Raw genomic sequence first — 20,916 nt, 5'->3', positions numbered from 1 at the left:
TTAATGAAACGCTAACATGTAACTGAAAGCCATAAGCCATTTCAACATTAATCATTGCGACTGGGCTTAGTTACACTTTTCACCAAGACCTATTCCCCCTTTCGAAGCGTAAAAAAAAGGTAATGAAAGCCAAATACTGATGCGTTAAGCCAAGCCCCTAAAAAAACCATGGACTGATGAACTGACCCAACTAATCATTAATTATATGCAAAAGGAAAATGAAGAAAAAACTATGAAATGGCCAGACTTCGTCGCGACCATTAAACCAATTTAAGCTCTTGTTATGGCAGGGTGGCCAAATGGGATTAATGGGGAGCATAAAAGCGTATTTCTCATACAAAAAGTTGGAGGCGTCAAGAAACCCGCCAGTGCCGATGCTCCTTGTTTTCGTGGGTTGGCAGCGACTGGCTTAACCGCACAGTAAATGCGCAACAAGGGGCCATAAACATGGCTAAGAGCAGATGAAATTCCAGGGGCCAGCAGATGCTGCCCCCGAGATGAACTCTTGAACTTGGGTTCAATGATTTGGCCAAAAAACAAAGCCACCACTCAGCCAGGACGAATGAATGAGAGGCAAGGTTCAAGGGAACCTTCTACCATTTGAATATTTAGTTGCTTTAAAATTAAGCATACGCAGTGTTGGATGTGTTGTCAAAAAGTCAAAGAAAGGTAATTAAGGCTCGAGACATCTTGGCCCAACATCCGCTCTGCTCTTCAAATATTTATTTATTGATTTTCTTAAACGCTTTGTGCTCACTTTTTTTCCGCTCGCTTCTTGGCCATTTGAGTGACGTCTGTCACATTGTGTTAAGTCCCATTCACCATTCTCCATTGCCGAGCATAATTGGCAGCCGAATGTGGCTAAAATTCTGATGCCTCTCGGCCACTGTTAACTCTCCCCGCCACTGTTAACTCTCAATCACTGTTAGTTAACAAAGTTTCAGCCTCTGTTATGTTTTCAAGTTTATGGTCAATGGTTGTGCATCCGCTCTTTTGGCGCTTTTTCCGCTCCAACTGTAAATTTTGACCAGTTTGGCCTGCTGCTGCTTTCTACGCTCTATCCCTCTCTCTCTTTCTCTTTCTACGCACTCCCTCCCCCAAAATGTTGCAGTCGACGGCGCTTTTGTTTCAGAAATTCTAAGCTCAAATGGTGGCTGTGCTCAAAACCGTGACATTCGTCGGCTAAAACGCAATGGATATCTATCTTAATGTAGCCCAGATCTAGTATCTTTCCTAATAAAATATGAAATTGTACACAAGATCAGAAAATTCATTAATTTATTGCTTCAATATGCTTAAACAATTATATATAAATGTTATATTAAAGTACTGCAAGGTGTAATTATTTCACGAGCTATTTAGGATGGAAAATTTTGTTTTCGCACTTAAAATCGAATTAGATATCAAACAGTTATTTAAAAGCGTTTTGAAAGCAGAATAATACCAATAGAATAATACCGCACTGATATGTTTTAGTCACAAGATAGTTTGTTGCTCTCATACGCAAATTTAGGAATAACATAAAACTAATTTTAGTAGGAGTGTGACTACGCCAATTCGGAGCAATATAATAGGAATCCAATAGAAAATAGTACGAGCACTATAAATAACATTTTACGATTGGCTAGATAGTAAATTTAAAGATCGCAGCTTTGGATTATCCCGCTGTGAGTAGTGACTAACTGGAATCATTGGAGCCCGAAGCATTGGGTGCTGAGCCGATGGTCATTAGTGGCACCAAATACCCATAGTCCGCGACTTCAGCTCCACGAATCCACAAATCAGCAGTCACATCAACGCGCACAGCGCCCGGAGAGTTAACAGCGGCTGAGAGGGCTCTGTTCGCTTAACAGTTGTGTGTATCCGGCAGATACTTTTCCATTCGCCGACTCAGTTCAGTCTTTCATTGGTGCTCACCGGCTGCGCGTGCTAAGCTCCGAGTTGCTAGGTCCAGAACCATACTTTTTAGATACTGTATCCAAACTCCGGGCAATCCGCTGCCGCTTTATAAACAAACAGTTAAACAAACCGACCGCTCGAACGTCGCCGTGTGTGTGTGTGCCTGTGTGCTTTTCGCCCTCATTGTGCTCTCGTGCAAATGAAAATTTCATTGAGCAGAAAGTCGCAGCAGCAGAAGCAGCAGCAGCAGCAGTAGAAAAGTGGAAAATCCTAAAGCGGCGCCAGCCTCAGCAAAAAAAGAAAATAAATTAAAAATCTCGGCTAGTGAAATTTCAGTCCAGAACTAGACGCCGCAATTAAGCCAAATACAGACCGAACCACGACGAGTCAATCGCTGGAAAACTGCCAAAAGTAAATTTTATTTAAATATTAGAAAATTGGTATTAATTAAAAAAATGATAAATAGTTAAATACCTTTTGGAAGGTTGGTTTCGTAACTATGAAAGCTATTTTTTTAAGCAAAAAATTCAAGTTTATGCGTGAAGGTCTTGTAAATTGTTATGAAAAAGTAATATTTTCATTTATTAAGCATTGCAGATATTGAGCTACAAATTGATTATGACAAAGTTTTTGATTTTTTTACCTATGAGAAAATCATAATCCTAAATCTTAAAATCCAATAAATGGCTGCTTTTGCTTTTCTGGACATTTTCAGCTAATATTGTTGAACAAAAAATGAAAATTCTGTCTTACAGCCAGAACTTTCATCGCATTCGAGAACCGGAAAATGTTGCTTGTCTGTTCTTTTTTGTTCTGCTCGTAGACCAGTCGATCGGGTCGATTTGTTTCAGCTGGCCGGTGGCTAGTGTCCAGTGGCCAGTGTCCAGGAGAAGCGTGCCCGTCACAGCCACCTGTCCAGTCTCCCAGGCAAAGTCCCACTCCCAGTTTCGGGGCCAGATCTGGTCCCCTTCTCCCATCCCCATGGCCGTACTTGAGCCCATAGCATTTTCATTTCCAGTACGAGTCGAGTACCATTAGCATTAAGACCCGCAGACATTGCGGCACAGAAGCCGAGTTTGAGTTGGCCAGCTGAAAACCTGCAGCAAGAGCTACTCAGGCCGTGTGCGTGTTGAGCTGCGGAATTTTATGCAGTGGTTGCTGCCTCGTTTACGTTTTTATTTGTATCTAGTGCGAGTATCTCTCTCACTTTACAACTTCATATACGAAACTTTTTATTGGCAGCGAAGGGTGGTCTTTTGGCCACGCATCCAGCGGAACGTAACGAAACGAAAAACGCAACTGCGCTTCACGCTTCCAAATTCCCCCAACTGCCAGTCGCTTTTCCGAGGGGGGATCGGGCAGTTCTGGGTGGTAGAACCCAGCAAGCGGGATGCGCTTGAATTCCGATTAGCATTCGGATTCGGCCAGGCGGAGATCTTGTGCCAGCCCACAAATCAAACACAGCAGTAGTCGGCTGTCTGAGCGGCCAAATTAGCTGGCAAATATTAGCATTAACATCGGCTTGCCTCACAGAAAAGCGAAGTCAATAGAGGTTTTGTTGACCCTTGAAACCTCCACAGACCGGTATTTGTCAAACAAATTTAAAGCTCCTTAATTTCTATTCTCACATATTATAATCTAAAGTAATATGCATACAAAAATATATTTCTGAAAGGTATTAACATACACAAGTATTTAAATATAATATCTACATTAGGTTATATTCCATCAGCGTATTATAAAAAATATTAAAATATTTTATTCATTTCCCTTTTAATGGAATTTCAATGACAAATTATACTATAAGACTCAAAATATTTGAATGTAGTTTTCTGTGTATCTTTAAGTACTATCAAACATTTCGCTGAATGAGTATCCCTTGTCCGATGGCAACTTTCTGCAAGTGCAAGAATGCAATTCAGTTTAATTGACTTTTTATCAATCGCAGACTCGCTTTTCCTCGGCCCACAGAAGTGGTGTGTATCATTGGTGGCTGGTGCTAGTTTATGGCAGCATAATGTGTGTCGAGAGCCGTAATTTCTTTTATGTTGTGTCTGCTGCGTTTTGTAACCTGGTTTTATTCGCAGTCATAACATTTTGCGGCCGCCTGTGTCTAATCACTGTGCAACGTGCAGTAAAAACCAACACGCCACCAGATACAGATACAGATACATTTACAGATACAAGATATGTACGTTGGGTATTGGACACACGTCGCTTGATTCTGACATGCTTACATATTTTGCTGCACTATCTTCGACTTTTTTCGCATTTACCCCTCAATCGATATGTGTTTACAGGGTGCTCAGAAGCGTGTCAAAGCTGCAGTTGAACGGTCAGCTATAAAGATACGGATACAGATGCAGATACGGATACAGTTAGTGATATCTAGATAGGCAAATGTATCTTTCAACTCATTACGCACGCTTTTTGCCGGCGTATCCGTAGTGGGTCTTTAGTTCCATTGTCTGGCGCGACTCGCGACTCGAGACTGGGTAGAAAATCGATTTTGAGATACTAGCCCAGCTGCTTGTTTGTTTATTTACCAACGAGCTCAGCTGGCAGATTGCAGATTAGCGCTTTGTCTGCCGCGAAGGTCGCCCCAAGAAGTTTCCCCATCGCGCCTATAGATCACCAGATGAACTTGAACCCCAGCAAATGCTGCGTTATAACTCATAGACGAAAGCAAACATCAAATCACCGGGCATTTGCAAACATCCTGGGCCGTCTAAGAATAGCCCAAAGAATAACAAAGAACATTTCAAATTCAACGGAAAAAATATACACAAACATAAATGTATCTCGCAGAGCAAACGTAACGTCTCAAATGTTTCGTTCTGCCGATTTCGTCAAAAAGATTAATAAGCAATTTATGGTCGTTTTGCCGTTTGCTTTGTTTTCCTACGTGTTGGGAATAATGCTATCTGGAGATACACCGAATTATATCTTGCAACGGAAATGTTTCAAAAGCTCGTTGGAAATTGAAATCTAACGGCAGGTATGTGTAGCAGGTAAGAAAAGAGTGATATATGACAGATAAATCCATTTTGGCAGAGCCTTTTGCTATGCCAATCGTGTATGGAGAGTGTTCAACTAAATTAACTGCATCTCACCATTTATACGATTTATGGCTAATGCAGAAACGATGATAAATGATTGGGGATATTTAATTAAACCGTTAAAATCGTAATTCGAAGCGGAAGTATACATAACTCTATGCTCACTTTATATTAATAATGCCTTTAATTAGAAAATATTATTCTAAGCCGCAAGAGTGCAGAGAACACTTGAATACATTTGAATTCATAATACTTTGAAGCTTCGTTTACAATCAGAAGCAAGTTGTAGTTGCACAGCAGATTCTTTCAGAGAATGAAAAAGAATCTCTGGCGCAGTGGAGATATACGTTTGTACATGAAGTCGTCGTGCAATCATTGAACTCTAACCTACTGCGGACAGCTGACAATCGACGGCGGCCGACATGGCGTATGTGTAATGTGATTGCTGCCATAAAGGCGCACTTATAAACACAACTATATAGCCCCATATATATATAATATATGTGAGCGGTATATTAGTAGGGGTGGTTCCATTGTGGCAGTGCTCGCAGCTCGCTGCATCTTTTATGATGTGTGTGCATAAAAGTGAACTAACTATAAAAAGAAATAGTTTATGCTCTACAGAAACTTTTTAATGACTTATAAAATAATGAATATTCTCACAAATGGCTCCAAACAATAATGTGAATATATGAATACGGCATTTATAGCAGTTTAAGTAAAGGTATTTAAAAGGTAATAGCAGTTAGCTCGGAAAATACGCTTTATATTAACTTAAATTAGCATTACATGTTAAAATGATGTGATGAGACTTATTTTATGATACAAAAAAAGCCTATGCATGACTTAACCGCACCCGGTTTTTTACAGTGCAGCTGACTAACGCGCTGTGGACCCATTTGTTTGATGATTTTATGACTTTGACAGTGCCCGAGAACTTTGGATACCATAGTGGATCCATTACCATCGTAATCATAAACACAAGTGTACAATGAACTTGACGCTTGTGTGCATTTTGCGTGTGTTTTCCGTGATTTTCACCACCACCGCCCGGACCATTGGGTTCCTATTCGGTTTCTATTGCTCGATTTATCACTTACACACATATGTATTTGTCTCTGTTATTTATAGACATTTTAGTATTGACAAGCAGCCAGACGTAAATATGCAAGTGCACATATTTGTTGATTGCTCTGTTTTCCCCGCCTTCAAATCCCCGCGATTGGAATCAACCCCCAACAGACCTCAACCATACCTTTTGTGACTTTGAAATGCGTGCGGTGTGTGCTCACATTATCGATTTCCCCCGATTTCTGGAGTGGAGTGAGACCTCGAGTTCGGGCAAATCTGATAGCCGAACGGGAGTTTCCTCCATTGGGAACTCGAGCTGGGGGCTTCATCCATGGGGCACAGCGCTACTAAGAAGTAAACATTCGCTGGAGCAGCCAATAAACATTAGCAGGAAATCATAAGACAATAACTGGGGTTTCCAAGAATATGTATCTTGACAACGGATGCGATTTTGTGGGCTTTTGCTACTAGGAAAAGATACCACCTAGAGGGTTTCCCCTTTATTGTATTAAAAGATCTGCGGTATATAAACAATGAGTAATCTTTTGCATTCCAACATCTCCATTCGAGATCCTCGAAATATATCCACAACATTTATTTTCGGTCATCTTAGCAAAAAGTCGGTCAATCCGTTGGACACGATGACTAGGAATGACATCTATTTATAAATGGCCAAAATTTTATTCCACTTGCGACCATCAGTCAGCGCGATATCTCACACCTAGTCGAACATTTTCCCATAGTTCGTGACGCAATTTCGCAGTGAGCCAAGAACGAGAAAAACATTGCGTAAACAATGAATTAGCCAGCAAATACGATGCTCGCAAGAACAGTTTAGCCCATTGTATTTCATTTGATTTTTTCCGCCTCGAAAACCGTGTCAAGTAGACCGCCCCGTCGCTGTTGAGTTTATCCGGGGTTGTGAGTACGGAGAACTCGCGACCGAAGTGCGCAAACATTTGCCAAAGGTAATTTATGCTGGAAAAGTTTTTGGTTTTTTTTTTGTGTGTTGTTGCCCCTGCCAAATAATGCTGTGTATCATTTTTCCATGACAATTCGCTTTTGGCAAGTGCCCAGTAAGCAGTCCGAATATGAGATGGCCATCTCCAGGCCCCTGCCCGCCCCGGGGTCGTCCTCCTTGGGGGTCAATGACCCCGGAGGCGGCTACTTGGCCAGTTGACCACTGCCTACCTAATGGCCACTTGGCTACCAACTTGGCCCCAACTGCTCGCGAATATCGTAGGTGTAGGTTTTTTCACTTGTAATTATTTAGCCATAAGGCTCAAAGCCTCTTTTTTTTGGTCATTTTTCGCTCGGTAACCCCATTTGGGTAATCAAAAAAATGTCTGAAAAGGGGCTGACCAAAATGGATAAACAATAAGCCAAATTAACTTTTCAATTTCACAACAAAAACAACAAAAAAGAGCAAAAGAAACAAAAGTATTTATGTTTACCTTCTCCCGAAAATGAGTCACCACCACCACACACGCATTCCAAACTGAATGATTGCTCAATCTGAGAATCTGCGAATTCGTGAGTTTCAACTTGGCCAGAACTTTTTTGCGACTCAACAACAGTTTCTGAATGTGCTGTGAAAACTTTTTTTCAACTTTTAATTTTAGTTTTCATGCGACAAGCTAATTTGTTGGATTTTTAGATTGAAGCATTTATTTTATTTATTTAAAGTTGCCGCAACTCAAAGTCTTTGAGTTCAACAAGTTTTATTTGAGTACAAACAACTTATTTTTATTTTATTTTTATTTTTTTTTTTTATGTTGATTAATTCGTATTTTAGCTAATTTCTTGGCTTTTGTGTGCGAAACAGGCGCTTGACTTCTAGATTCTTAACAAATTAAGGAGCGATCAAAGTCCATGAAATCACGGTAGAATTATCAAAAGATCGACGTGTGTCTTAGAAGGTGGGAGCCCATCAATCAGAAGCTGGGTGCTAGAATGTCAAAAATAGCACTCGAAATATTGTATATATAATTAAATTAGAAGGATGTTAGAATCTAATGTGCGCATTGCCTGACTCATCGGGTTATCAAGAGTGTTTATGCAATACGTCGGCTTATTTAAATGCGACTGCAATTCATATGGCAGATTAATGTTTTTTTTGTCTGGCTGATAAGCCCACCGTTGTATAACGCTGTATTAATAAACAATATATTTACAATATAAATTAATAGAGGCACACCAAATCTGATAGCTCGAAGTGAGACGGCGCGATATCAATGAATTTCGATTCCAAGTTTCTTTCTATTCATAGATTTCATAAACTGGTTTCTGCTTATTTTTTGTTCCCAATTTTCTCAATTCTTTTTTTTTTTTGGGTTTTTTTCCAGGGGATTTCACGGCCCGCGAATCATAAAGCATTTGCATAAACAAACGCTGCCCCTTTTGTGAGCGGTACAAAAGTAGGCTTTTTAGCATAAAACCGTCACATTTCACTTTTTCCCCCGTTCATGTGAAAATTCCGGCTTGAATGAAGTTTTCTGAAACGCTCAATAGTCGATCTCATGGATCTCAAAGTATCTTCCTATATGGGTTAATGCCATGTCTACTCCGTATCTGAGTTGATGAACCTGATATTTTGGTTTCATATTTATGGATATGTAAATTTGGACCAAAAAGAAATCGAAATCATTAGCCCAGATTTAGAACATTTTGAATATCTGCCACGTAATGCGCATAAAAGTCAGAAAAGTGTGATGAATGTGTATTTTTACAAGTCATACGAAGATAATCTCTTTTGGCAATCGCTTAAATGACCATTTTATTTTATAGAGCACTTTTGAGTGGCGTGGCAAAGTGTTTTATGGACCGAAAGCCATATAAGCGACTATGAACACTACATAAATGTATAATTAATCCACAATTACCTTGAAATTAACATGAACTTTCTGCAGTCGTCATTTGGCGCCGGCCCAAAAAAGATATTCCCAAAACGATAAAATGTATCTGCGTCGATTGCGACACATTGAATTTGCATTTACCCATAAATGCTCCATGTATATATGGAATATATATATATATAGATATAGGGGAGCAGCAGAGCGGGGCATTTAAAAATCAATTTGGAGGTGAACAAATTGGGCCTTTGTCTTGAACTTGCTCTGGTTCTGAGTTGGGATTTGATTTTATTTCCCCATTTTATGCCTCATCAAATGTACGTTTATTAATTGGGGCTTTTGTTACTTGAAATCTAATTAGCCCGCTCTAATGGACACATCATCATCGTTTTTGTCTTATTTTTCTTGAGTTCATCGATTGATTGACTTTTCTGGCTGTCTGCAATAAATCAAATCTTGTTTGCTGATTGAAAATGCTTACAGGATTTCAATGAATGTCCTTGTGTCTGGGAGACACTGAAAAATGTATCGTTGACATTTCAGTTTTGTGGCAAGTGGGGAGCTGCAGACCAAGTGCCAATTTACATTTTTAATTCGAATGTGAGTGGAATTGAGGAGAGCCTTTTCTGCCCACATCGATCACATTTGATATGCATGAAACTATTCCGAAAATTGCCATCGCATGCAATTCATCTAATGGTTCTTTCTGTTTCTGACCAGCCGCACTAATTTCCTTTACTGGACCGAGGTAAAACGCATTAAGTTGCACTGCAATTTTGATACAAATTTTGAGAAATAGTACACACTGAAAAACAATACATTTTAAATTGATATTTAGTTACACAATATTATACCAAACTGGAAAAACCTACAATTACAGATAAGAAAACTAGTTCTTTTAAATCTTTTTTCACAGTGGAAACTCTCCTGGCTTCATAGGCTTTCAATTATATGCCACATTTTTTTTGTCACAGTGCAGCAATTCCGGAAGTTTATGCAACACTGCGTTGCAGGGGCGTGGGCAGAGGGGGTTTGCTCGATACAAATTTATTCGCAGCTAGCGCCGACTTTGTTGTTGCTGCTGGGCCAGCTGCTGCTGCTGGCGCTGCACATGCAACATGTTGCATGTTGTTGCCGCATTGCCATAGGCATTTCAACATAATATTTATGCAAAGCTGCAACATCAGATGTGGCAAGCCATTATAATAAAGGTATAATTTGCCCCCCTTTTCAACTTCATCGCCCTTCGAAATCTTCGGTCAAATAGTTTTTGCTCTCGTTTCTACATGTTGTCGTTGGGAAAACCTGAGGAAATTCCTTAGATAAGCTTTGCGGTAGTCAACATAAGTTATTAGATCCCACAATTACCGTTGACTCAGCAGAAGAATCACACAATACACATTTGTTATAACCACCGCGACAACAATACCCAGTATTTAAATAATGAAAATAAAAAAAGAACCTAAGTTTATTCATAGAATAAATATTTAATAACTTTGCTATGAATTCCTAGGATTTCTTTATTTATAAAAATAATCCTATTACTAATGATTTAATAGATCGGCAGCGTTATGAAGTCGAAATACTTTAGAGATATAAGCGATCTCGCGTTTTTTCCCAGTTGGGTGTTCTAAGATGGTAATTTCATCCACCGCTTCACACGTTTTTCCATACCTCTAAAATGGTATCATGTCGCCAGTCCATCATCAGCGGGAACGTAGGAGTGGTTACCCCACTCCAGTTAGTAGTAGGCCAAACAGATCCACACAATTAACTTCGTTTAGGGTAATTTCCGGGACCAGAGCCCCAAGAAAAACTAAACTATGGAACTCTTTACCCCAGAGGGTCAGATCTGCACCGGCTCATGTTTCAAGAGGCAAACAAATCTACGGATTTCCTCGCTCCGCCGGGAAAACAGAACGATAAGCGGACGACATGCAAGTGACAAGTTAAACGCCGGTTTCATAATTGCTCATGGCTCTCGGGTAAATCTGGTATCAGATTTCGCACGGGCTGGAAAATTCAGCTGTGTGAAAATGTGGCGGGGTCGGGCATTGTTGTTTATGTATTTATAGCGGCGAATGCGGAAAACTCTTTGTGTGTACGAGTGTGCATGCAATGCTGTTGTTGCTGCCACGTTTGCCACATGGCCCACGATTTCGAAATACCTTACAAAAAAAAAAAAAAGAAAGAAAAAATATATAAAAAGCCAACGAAAACTATTTCAATACTCAACTGCGAGCATTTGCAATTCAATTTCGTTTTAGTTCGGCCCCAAAGAATGAGAGTGAATCGAGTTTGTTAACTTTTTTTCGGGGGAAATTGGAAATTTCAAGGTTCACCGTTAGCTGGCGAATGCTTTTTTGGGGATGGCTTGTGTTAGTAGATCAAGGATACCGAGTTTCTTTGGGAATGGGCGGATAGGTGTTAAGGGGCCTTTCCTGGTGACTGGCACCACGGCCTCTGTTGCCATTGGCACTCGGCTTTTGGCTGGGAAAATAACCTCTCTTTGTCCCCCTTCGGATTGGGGAAAACACGGGAAAAGTGTCACTTGGATTTAATATGCTTATAAGTAATAGAAAAAGTCAATACGGCGCGTTCGATGTGCCTTTAAATATGTCGGGTTAGAAAAGTTATACATGTCCTTCTATACCAATATGAACTTCTTTTCAAATAGAATCTCTTTATTAATATATCATTTTAAGACTTATTTTTACAAATAAACTATGTTTTCTATCATAATATGAACCCAGGAAGGCAATTCGACGTGACCTTTGTTTTGGCTGCACTTAGTTATATACTGAAATTAGATTTCCAGCTACTGGAGTTCACTGAAATGCCAAGCATTATACATTAATTTAATTAGCTGTCATATAGTATATATATATATATATATACATATATGTGGGAGGATACAGAGATAGGAGAAAAACCAGTGACACGTTAGCAATTATTGCTGTTCGGTGTTCGGATTGCATGTCGTCATTGTTTCTGGACATAGAAAAAGTCCACTGGCGCACAAATGGGCAGATAGTGGAATGTATGAATCAGAGCTGAGGGTCTGCAGGGCACAAAAGTTGGGTGAGTCACGGATGCGGGATGTTGGTAGTGCCTTTTGGGCACAGAAAACGGGTCTTGAAACAGAGAAATGGGTGTGACGCACGTTTGGAAAGCTCAGTTACAGGCGATTAATAATTTATTTAATTACACTGCCACTTGAGTCTCATGTGTCCAACTGTTTGCCTCAATTGCAGCAGCCACGCCAATCGATTGCAGGCGTTCCGCAAATTGAAGTTCAACCGGCGCAGCTTGTACCGCTAAATCGATCGACAAAGATGCAGTGCGGTCTGGAGCAGATGAACGACTGTGAGCGGTCGCCGAACCGGACGAACCTCCGGGTCAACTTCAACGAGAAGGGGGCGGAGGTGAAGGAGCGGCGGGAGAAGTTCCTCACGGCCAAGTACGGTTCACACCAGATGAGCCTCATCCGCAAGCGGCTGGCCGTGGAGATGTGGCTCTACGACGAGCTACAGAAGCTCTTCGATCCACCAGTGAGTAGTGCCAACGTTCAAAAGGGTTATTCGTAAATTAAACTTCTCATTTGCATGGACTTCGACCCACAGAACGAGGCCATCGATGTGGACATCGACGAGATACTGGACATGGACACAGATGACATAAGAAGATCTCATCTTATAGTGAGTTCCATAACTTCCATCAATTAACACCGTTCTAATTAAGCTTCTTTCCTTATTATGCAGAGATTACTGTCCGTCTGCAAACGCCCGCAATCAGACATATCGAAGTTCATTGGCGATCTGCTGGATCGCGCAAAAACCCTGTAAATCGCCGATGCCTCATTTGAAAAATCATCCAGCAGACCTACACATACATACATATATACTATGCAGATAAAGAAAAAGAATTAACAAAACCTAGATGATTAAGTTTAGCTTGGAACGCAAAGAACAAAGAATTCTTGAGATCTACCTATTCGAACACTGTGTTGATTTTCTCTATGTACTTTAGTTGTTAGTTTGTATCTTTGCGCTGATTAATTTGAAGTCTAACCTAATTTAAGCTACCCAAGAAAATGATAAACATGATGAAGATCGTTAGCCGTAAGCTTATGGTGTAATGCCGCCGAAAACATAATACTTCATCAATTTTGTGATGATATTTTTTTAATAAAACACAAACATGATATGATATGCCCCGAAAAAGCAAAAGCAAATGTTCAGCTACAACTGAATTGAAAACCATGGCAAAAGGATAAGCCTGTGTAGTTAATGAAATACGATTAGATCCAATCTTGAGTGGATTCCAATTTCAATCCACTCGAACCACTCCGGTTGTTTTGCAAAACTAGTTTATTTGCATGTGTGTGCTTCATTTAGCCCCCTATCTATATAGACCCATGAATATCATAACTATGAGTATCTTAATAAACATTTTTGTATGTAAAGTGTGCGATCACCAAGTCAAAGATGAAAGCTCAGGTTCACTGCCAAAACGTGGAGGAGGAAGGTCTTGTATGCGCAGTCAACAAGTACAAACGGATATGGAATACAGAAGCACAGTACGGCCTGGCAAAACGGAATTTTAACCACACATCAAAAAACTTTGTTCTCGAATTAAAAGGAACATTATTCACAACCTATAAGAAACAGCTGCATTTTAGAAAACCCAGACTACACGAAATAGTTGTAAATAAAATAATTAACGAATCCCATACAGCTCGATTCTCAAAAATTTGTAAATACCCACGAAAAGCATCAACACTTCTTCACTCCACGGAATCTACACCTCTTTGTAGTAGTGTCTAAACAATTTGTAGCAATCGAAACATAACGTAAAAGTATTTTAATTGTGCTCAACAAAGGCGGAGGAGAAAAGATACGCTATTATGATTCAGCTTTAGCACACCTAGACTATCGAACCCTATTTCTCTCTACCAGATCGTAAACGTATTAGTATCTTCTTAAAAATTGCTATTTGCATACTAGTATCAACAAATTAATCACCGCATTATTCCATTGCAACATTAAGAGAACGCATAAAACGATTATTTAAGCGAGTTTAGCATTAAAGCATTCACACCTAATCATGCACATAACTCTCATTTAAAAGCAAATCGAAAAGCACACACAAAAACGTACGCTAAAATAGTGCGGAGAGCTGTAATGAAGGGCTAGCGGAAAATATTTATAAAACGCAAAAGAAAAGTTTACAATAAAGATTTAATTGCTTTAGACAACAAATTATTTGGATTTTTATTACCAAATGTATATTTCAGCTATTGGTAAGGGACGTAATTTTAAAAAAACGCGCCAAGTAACTGAAATATATCGGAAGCATCGCTATCGATATCATTTAAGACAGTGCTGCCAGATATTTACTGTACGTGGTCAGAACTCAAACAGCTGATGCAGAATCTTGTAAACAATTTCCAGCGAAAATGTTGGATGATTACTACACCTGGACTTACCCGGATATACCCGAAAATGTGGCGTAAGTCTAAGAAGAAACTGCAGAGAGCATCTCATACATGACTTTTCCTAGACAGGAGCTGCTGCAGCTGAACGGTTCGCTGGTAGTGGTCGGAATCGTTGGCCGGTCGGATTGCGACCAGGCCAACAAGATGGTGGCTTTCGGCATGGAGCCGCCTAGTGAGCACACACCCAAGGACGGCCAGATGCAGTGTTACTACAAGCCGGGTACCTCCATCCTGCTGCTGCACTTCGAAAGCACCTACGACGCGGAGATTGCTGGCCAGATGATAGATGTCTGCATAGAGGATGTGGATACTCCCTTCGACATCGACAGCTTCTTCGAGGGGATACGATGTCGCTTCGTGCGCATGATGCTGCTGGCCCTGCACGTTTGCCACATTGTGGTGTATGTGGAAACTGGGCAGACGTTTGATCCGACACTAATCACCGTGTTCCAATTGGCCAAGTTCGCCAGGGAACAGCATTTGATGCAGTTCTTGCCACAAATGCTTAGAGAAACGCCTGCCGCCAGAATGAGCGAGCGCACACGACTTTGCACTCCCAGGATTCTCTTCCTTTTCGAAAACTTTCCGAGCGACGAGCCAAAGACACGCGAATGCGTCTCTACATACGAGTTCCAGATGGAGGACTGCATCTATGAGTTGTTGCGCCACCACAACATCGTGACCAATAGCAGCAGCAACTCGCTTGTGGCACTTCCCAATAACAAACAGTTCGTCTTCTTCAACGCACACGAAGAGTTGCGTGAGGACACGCTGATGAAGGCCGTCGAATGCCTCAATGAGACAATGTACAAGCCGGATCTCAAAGAGGAGGAGGAAGACCTGGAGATCTTGGCGCTGGCTCCCTTCGATGGCTTCGTCAAACCCTTCGCCTTGCCGGTCGATGAGAAGGAGTGGGATAATCAGCAGTACAAGAAGGACCACACCGTGTGGAACTTTCTGGAGCGCCACGTTCAGGACGCCTTGATGGGTTGCTTTGAAGCGGGTTCCTTCAAGCAGCATGCCCAGCAGGGTACGTTCCAACTCCTAAATAGCAAAGAGTGGCACGACTGCATGGCCACGATGCACACGTTGCTGGTGGAGAACACTAAGGATCCAAACCTAGAAACCAGCAATGAGGAATATGTGAGTAACATAGTACGTCTATAGTGGCACCTTGTTCACCATTGACTGCTCTTTACAGAAAAACTTCTTGAAGAACTTCGACGAGAGCTTGAACTATGAGAAAAAGTATGTTAATAGTACTTACCCTTATGCGCTCTTTAACTTTACTATATCGCAGATTTTGGGCTCACCTCTGCGAACTGGGCCTAAAGAAGGGCATCGCCGCCTACAAGAACGCTGCACCCGAGAACTATGGCAGTGCCACGCACCGACAACTACTGGCGGAGGCCACCCTTGCCTTCGAGGAGGAAGGTCGCGGTCCACAGGCGCAGGCGGCACTGGCGAAGCTGGCATCCATTTGCCACAAGCACTGGCAGGATGGACGTCAGCAGTGCGAGCAGCTTAGCCTGCGCTCCCATCCCTGCACACTGCCCAAGAAAGTGCCACACGAGAAGCACAACAGCGGAGTGATCCACATCTCCAGCTGCAATTGCGGTCGCACTCAGGGCCGTCGAGAGGATCCGTTCAACCTGCGGCAAGCGAACTACGAGTTCTACGAGCACATTGCTCAAATGTGCAACTTGTGCGTTAAGGTCAAGCAGTACCAGTTCCCCATTTTCGAGCCATCGGTTAGTGATTACCGGGCGGCGGCCTTTGAAGCTGCATTTCCTCTGTTGAACAATGGAAAAAGTGGTGCGCCGCAAGACGAAGATGCGGAGGAGGATGAAGCGGAGGAAGAGGAGGGTCAGGAGCAAGAGCAACCCACGGAAGAGCAGCTTCAGAATACCGCCAGCAACTGCTGCTCCCAGCCCTTGTCGCCCACCTTTGGGTCCGATCTAAACATGTCCATTGCCGGATTTGGAGCATCACTGAAGGAATCGCAGGCTAGTTCCGAGCAACTGTTGAATTCCGAGCAGAATACCACAAGCAGTGGCACCTCCAGCGCCGACACGGATAACGAACTCGTGGTTGAGCTCCAGGAGCCAGCGAAGAAGGAGGCTCGCGAAGACGCCGGTCCAGCCCATGCCGTTTCCACGTCCACAACTGAGTATCTGCCGGGCTTGGTCCACACTGTCAGCAACTTTGGCCTGCTGCCGCTCTTCCCAAGTTGGTCCCTGGCCTGCGTGGGTCCCAGTTCCATTTATAGCCACAATACCGGGCTGCAGGAGCACTTCCAGAGCGGCTTCTTGTCCGGCGCCAATTTCCTGCTGCCCTGGGACGTCCAGTTGCGTCTAGTTCACGCGCCCAAGCAGCAATACCAGCAGCAGCATCACGGAAAGAAGCAGCAGCGGTGGAAGAAGCAGGGCGACAGGCTTTCGCTCAAAATATTCGTCGGCATGGAGTACGAGTGCTCCCGCGGACACCGGTTCATGATGTGCGCCCCAGATCGCGTGCTGCGCGGTGGAGCAGACATCGAACGCGAAACCTGCAGCATGGTAGTCCACAACAACATGCCGCTCTATTATCCCTGTCCCTGCCGATCCCAGAACAACTTTCTGGCGCAGCTGATGCGCATCCATGTGGTGACGCCCAAGGCGCCGGTCAACATCATCGTGGATCCCAAGGTGTGCGTGGGAAGGTACACCTTCACCATGGGCAGCATAGTACCGCCTCGCCTCTCACAGAGCGCCTACTGGATCATCCGATTGCCCTACGTCTACCAGGGTGACGATGTGCTCATCGCTCCGCCCGAGCAACTGGATCCGGGCTATCCGCTGACCGGTGGCTATCTACTGCCTGGGATGTTCGGAGTGGTGGAGACGGATCCCACACTGGATTTGAATGAACCTGACAAGATGGGCGCTTCTGCAGCGGGAAATTTCACTAGGATTTAAGAGTCCACACAAATGAATACAATAAAAACCATTATGATCCTGTACCTCTTACCAGAGTTCCACTGTTAGAACAGTGAATAAATCAAAAGCCTTACCCAAAAAAGACAAGTCTGCGTGCTTAAATATAACGATTAATGTAATCTCTTCAGGCGATTCTGGGAAATACGCGACGTGGAATAGTTGGAGTCGTTGTGGCTCCAACTTGGGTAAGGGTATATCCCTTGGGATGTAAAATGAGCAGCATAAAGTAGGGCTTAATACTAACAAAATGTAATATCTTTGTAAGATACTATGCAAATACAATACGTCCATTTCCTGGACAATCTTCTTTAGTCGTGTGGGCTTCGTGTGATATGAGATACAAAACTGGAATTTCGCTTTCGGTTGCCCAAAATGTGCCACAAGTTGTACTGGGAATGCTCACAAAATCGCTTTTGATCTTATGATTAGTAAAAAAAAAAAAGGTTCTTGGTGGTTCCATGGTTAATAGATAAGTAACTGATCTTTCGCGTACCGAGTTGAAACTTTGAAGGTTTGTTGTGTGCTCTGGGAATCCTACATGGTAACCTAACAACGATAAACTGTGAGTTAAGTACTTTTGGAACACTTCCGACAAATGTCTTCTCTGTAATACCACACGACATCATTAAACAAAATTAAGTGTATAAAAAAAGTGCGGTCAGCACATTTTGTGATCCAAACGTAGTTAAGAACTGTCGTGCCTTTCAATGTAAATATGAATTACTTTCGTAAACTATGGCCAAATCTTAGTACCTAGATCTAGATGAGCGCATCGGTGTAAACCTCCTCCTCGTTGACGACAAAGTCGCCGAACACCTCCTCCTGACAGCCCACGTCCATGTCGCCGAAGTCCTCGTAGTACATGTCAGAGTCTAGCAGGATCTGTTCCTCCTGCAGCCCGAGAATGGGATAGCCCGGATTGGTGAGAGCGTCCTCTGCTGCCAGCACTTCCGTTTTCACCTCCGCCGGCTCCTCTGGTTCATCTTGTTCCTCCTCCTCATCCGGCGGTTCCTCCGCTTCGTCGGGCTCTTCTTCGTCCTCGCCGGTGGAGTCCATGGCTGGCAACTTGGGCTGCTGCGGTAGCTGCATCTGATGCGGCTGTTGTTGCAGATGCTGCTGCTGTTGTTGTTGCGGATGTTGCTGTTGTTGTTGCGGAGGTTGTTGCTGGTGCTGTTGATGCTGCTGCTGATGGTTCATCTGCTGCAGGACGCACTGAACCCGCTCCACATAGGCTTGCTGCTCCTCTGCACTGCACTTGACGTCTGGAATCGCTCCGCCCGGCGCCGTGTTCATTCCGGACTGCTTCATCGTGTCCAGCAGCGCTGCGTGCTGGCTGTGCACATGGCTGGCCAGTGCAGTGGCATCCGCATGCAACGATCCGCAGACAATGCAAACGAGTGTTTCGTGCGGCTGCTTGGCGACCAGCAGGCCAGGCGACGTGGATGCGGAGGCGGCCGAAGCCATCTGGTGCGCCTGGATGTGCTTGTTGAGGTACGCCTGCTGGCTGTACGACTTGCCGCATATGGGACACGGGTAGGGCTTCTCGCCCGCATGGATCTTCATGTGAACACTCAGACTGGAGGCCTGTGTGAAGCACTTGTCGCATAGCTTGCACTGGAACGGCTTTTCGCCGGTATGGATGCGCATGTGGATGTTCAGGCTACCCGACTGCGTGAACGAGCGGTCGCACAGCGAGCAGGTGAATGGCTTCTCGCCCATGTGGTTCTTCATGTGCTGTACCAGCTCCGAGCTGGCGCGGAAGGCCTCGCGGCAGATGGCGCACTGGTACACCAGCTCCTGCGTATGCATGCGCATGTGCTCGTCGAGCAGCGCCTCCGCCTTGAATTCGCGCTCGCACTCCGGACAGATGAACGTCTCCGTGGGCGCGATGTGCGTCTTCTGGTGCAGCAGCAGCGAGCTGTAGTTGATGAATCCCTTGTCGCACTGCACACACTGATGCGGCTTGCGCACCGAATGCGAGCGCATGTGCACCATCAGGCTGCTGGACTGCGTGAAGGCCTTCGGGCAGAGCTCGCACTTGTACGGCTTCTCGCCGCTGTGGATGCGGATGTGCGTGTTCAGGCTGCCGATGTGCGTGAATGTCTTCTGGCAGATGGAGCACTGGAACGGCTTGTTGGTGATGTGCGAGCGCACGTGCTTGGACAGATCGCCGGCGTTGGGAAAGCTCGCCTCGCAGTGCGTGCACTGGAAGCATTTCTGGTTGCCATTCAACGCTGGATCCATCACGGGTGCACCGATGTTGCTCCGCCTTCCGCGCCGCCGCTTGATGGGCGTCGATTGCAGGCCCAATCCCGGGCTAACAGTGGGTGCCGGTGGTAGTAGCTGCTGCAAGGGCGTGACGCTTACGGTCGGCTGCACCATGAATATGGAGGTGGACTCCCGCGGATCTGTCATCTGCAGCTGGAACTCATTGTAGCCCGGACCGGCAACCAGGCCGTGAAGTGGCTGCACTGACTCCTGGCTCTGCTGGGTATTGGAGTTGCTGGTGGTCGGCACCGAGCTGCTTGATGAGCTCGAGTTGCTGGAACTCGAACTGGAGCTGCTGCTGTCGTCGTCGTCATCGTCATCGTCGTCGTCCGACGACGAGGAGCTGTCGGAGCCCGAGGAGGCGCTCCCATCCGACGAGTCGCTGCCATCCTCCGCCAGCTCGCACACCGGCTCGAATATCCAGCTGTAGTCCTCGCTCTCGTCGCCCGGGCTCTCCTGCTCTTGCTGTCCATTGCCCGGCTCATGGGGGTGCAGGGTGTTCATGTGCTGGTACAGCGCCAGCGGATGGACGAAGAACTCCGCACAGCACATGCAGTGGAAGGTGAGATCCGGCGGCTGTGGCTGCTGCGGTTGCTGCTGGGGTGGATTGGGTGCCTGTTGCGGCAGGAGGTGCGTCTGCTGCAGGATTGGCGTGATCGTCAGGGGCAGGTGGTGGTAGCTCTGTTTCAGCTGCACGGCCATCTTGCCAAAAGGCTGTGCAAATCAAACAACAAAAATCACAAGGAACACAAGCGACGAGCGTGTGAACATTTTCTCTATAATAAAAATGCGCGTTTGCGGGGAGAAAAATCAATGCCGTACCTTGGGTGAGATTAGATGCGAAGTGCCGTGGATCAGGGGTTCCGTAGACTACTATTATATCACTGGTGTGTGCTGTTGCTCAGGTTCCGTGCTTTTGTGTTTCTCTCAGGGCTCTCGTCCACATTCGTCCACTGCGTTCCATTTTATGCGCCGCCAGCGAAATGCGAATAACTTGCTTCCTGTTTTCGGTGCTCGCTTGTTTTTGAATTTGGCTGCTCGGTTCCGTGGGTCGCCGGAATCGCGTACCGTCCTCCGACCCGTTGTCTGGTTAGCTGCGACTGCCAGGAGCTGCGACTCGAGCGAATGCAGCGCATCGCCCAATCGCAATTCTGCAGAGCCAAAATCGCAATTGCAAGCGTCTTCGCCGTGCGTACAACAAATAAAAGAAAAATGTTTTATGTTGGGCGGCCCTTGCACGATTGGACGGCAGCATATCGTCATGCAAGCGTTTCGTGCACGTCGCCAGCATG

General features: G+C 44.4%; 3 protein-coding genes and 2 non-coding genes across 7 annotated transcripts; 3 read left to right on the top strand and 2 right to left on the bottom strand.

Moving 5' to 3' along the window:
* The first annotated feature begins 1,888 nt into the window (after nt 1-1,888).
* On the top strand, nt 1,889-14,139 carry CG17124 (uncharacterized protein). Of its 3 annotated transcripts, NM_001298884.1 has the most exons (5): nt 1,889-2,310; nt 4,200-4,897; nt 12,136-12,432; nt 12,505-12,579; nt 12,643-14,139. In NM_001298884.1, exons 3-5 carry the CDS (start codon nt 12,217-12,219, stop codon nt 12,724-12,726), a joined length of 375 nt encoding a protein of 124 aa, NP_001285813.1. In that variant the 5' UTR covers nt 1,889-2,310; nt 4,200-4,897; nt 12,136-12,216; the 3' UTR covers nt 12,727-14,139. The 3 variants fall into 3 exon arrangements, with proteins under 3 accessions (NP_001285813.1, NP_723615.1, NP_609450.1); NM_164942.2 differs by lacking the exon at nt 4,200-4,897; NM_135606.3 differs by lacking the exon at nt 4,200-4,897 and having other exon boundaries at nt 12,643-13,099.
* Nucleotides 6,276-6,337, top strand: mir-9378 (mir-9378 stem loop). Its single transcript, NR_144667.1, has one exon. It is a non-coding gene; the product is annotated as a mir-9378 precursor RNA (primary transcript).
* Nucleotides 14,140-14,278: 139 nt separating the features above from the next.
* CG6729 (uncharacterized protein) lies at nt 14,279-17,432 on the top strand. Its single transcript, NM_135605.3, has 4 exons — nt 14,279-14,392; nt 14,444-15,521; nt 15,580-15,626; nt 15,679-17,432. Exons 1-4 carry the CDS (start codon nt 14,340-14,342, stop codon nt 17,333-17,335), a joined length of 2,835 nt encoding a protein of 944 aa, NP_609449.1. The 5' UTR covers nt 14,279-14,339; the 3' UTR covers nt 17,336-17,432.
* On the bottom strand, nt 16,227-16,329 carry mir-4970 (mir-4970 stem loop). The gene has a single exon (NR_047931.1). It is a non-coding gene; the product is annotated as a mir-4970 precursor RNA (primary transcript).
* A 19-nt stretch (nt 17,433-17,451) lies between the features above and the next one.
* On the bottom strand, nt 17,452-20,869 carry CG12299 (uncharacterized protein). The gene is made up of 2 exons (NM_135604.3): nt 20,447-20,869; nt 17,452-20,338 (listed from the first exon to the last, which is right to left on the bottom strand). Exon 2 carries the CDS (start codon nt 20,324-20,326, stop codon nt 18,116-18,118), a length of 2,211 nt encoding a protein of 736 aa, NP_609448.1. The 5' UTR covers nt 20,327-20,338; nt 20,447-20,869; the 3' UTR covers nt 17,452-18,115.
* Nucleotides 20,870-20,916: the final 47 nt, after the last annotated feature.

This window comes from Drosophila melanogaster, chromosome 2L, assembly GCF_000001215.4.
Source record: "Drosophila melanogaster chromosome 2L".
NCBI classification, from domain to species: Eukaryota; Metazoa; Arthropoda; class Insecta; order Diptera; family Drosophilidae; genus Drosophila; species Drosophila melanogaster.
Note: the sequence above shows the minus strand (reverse complement) of the source record. Positions and strands in the feature narration are given on the sequence as shown.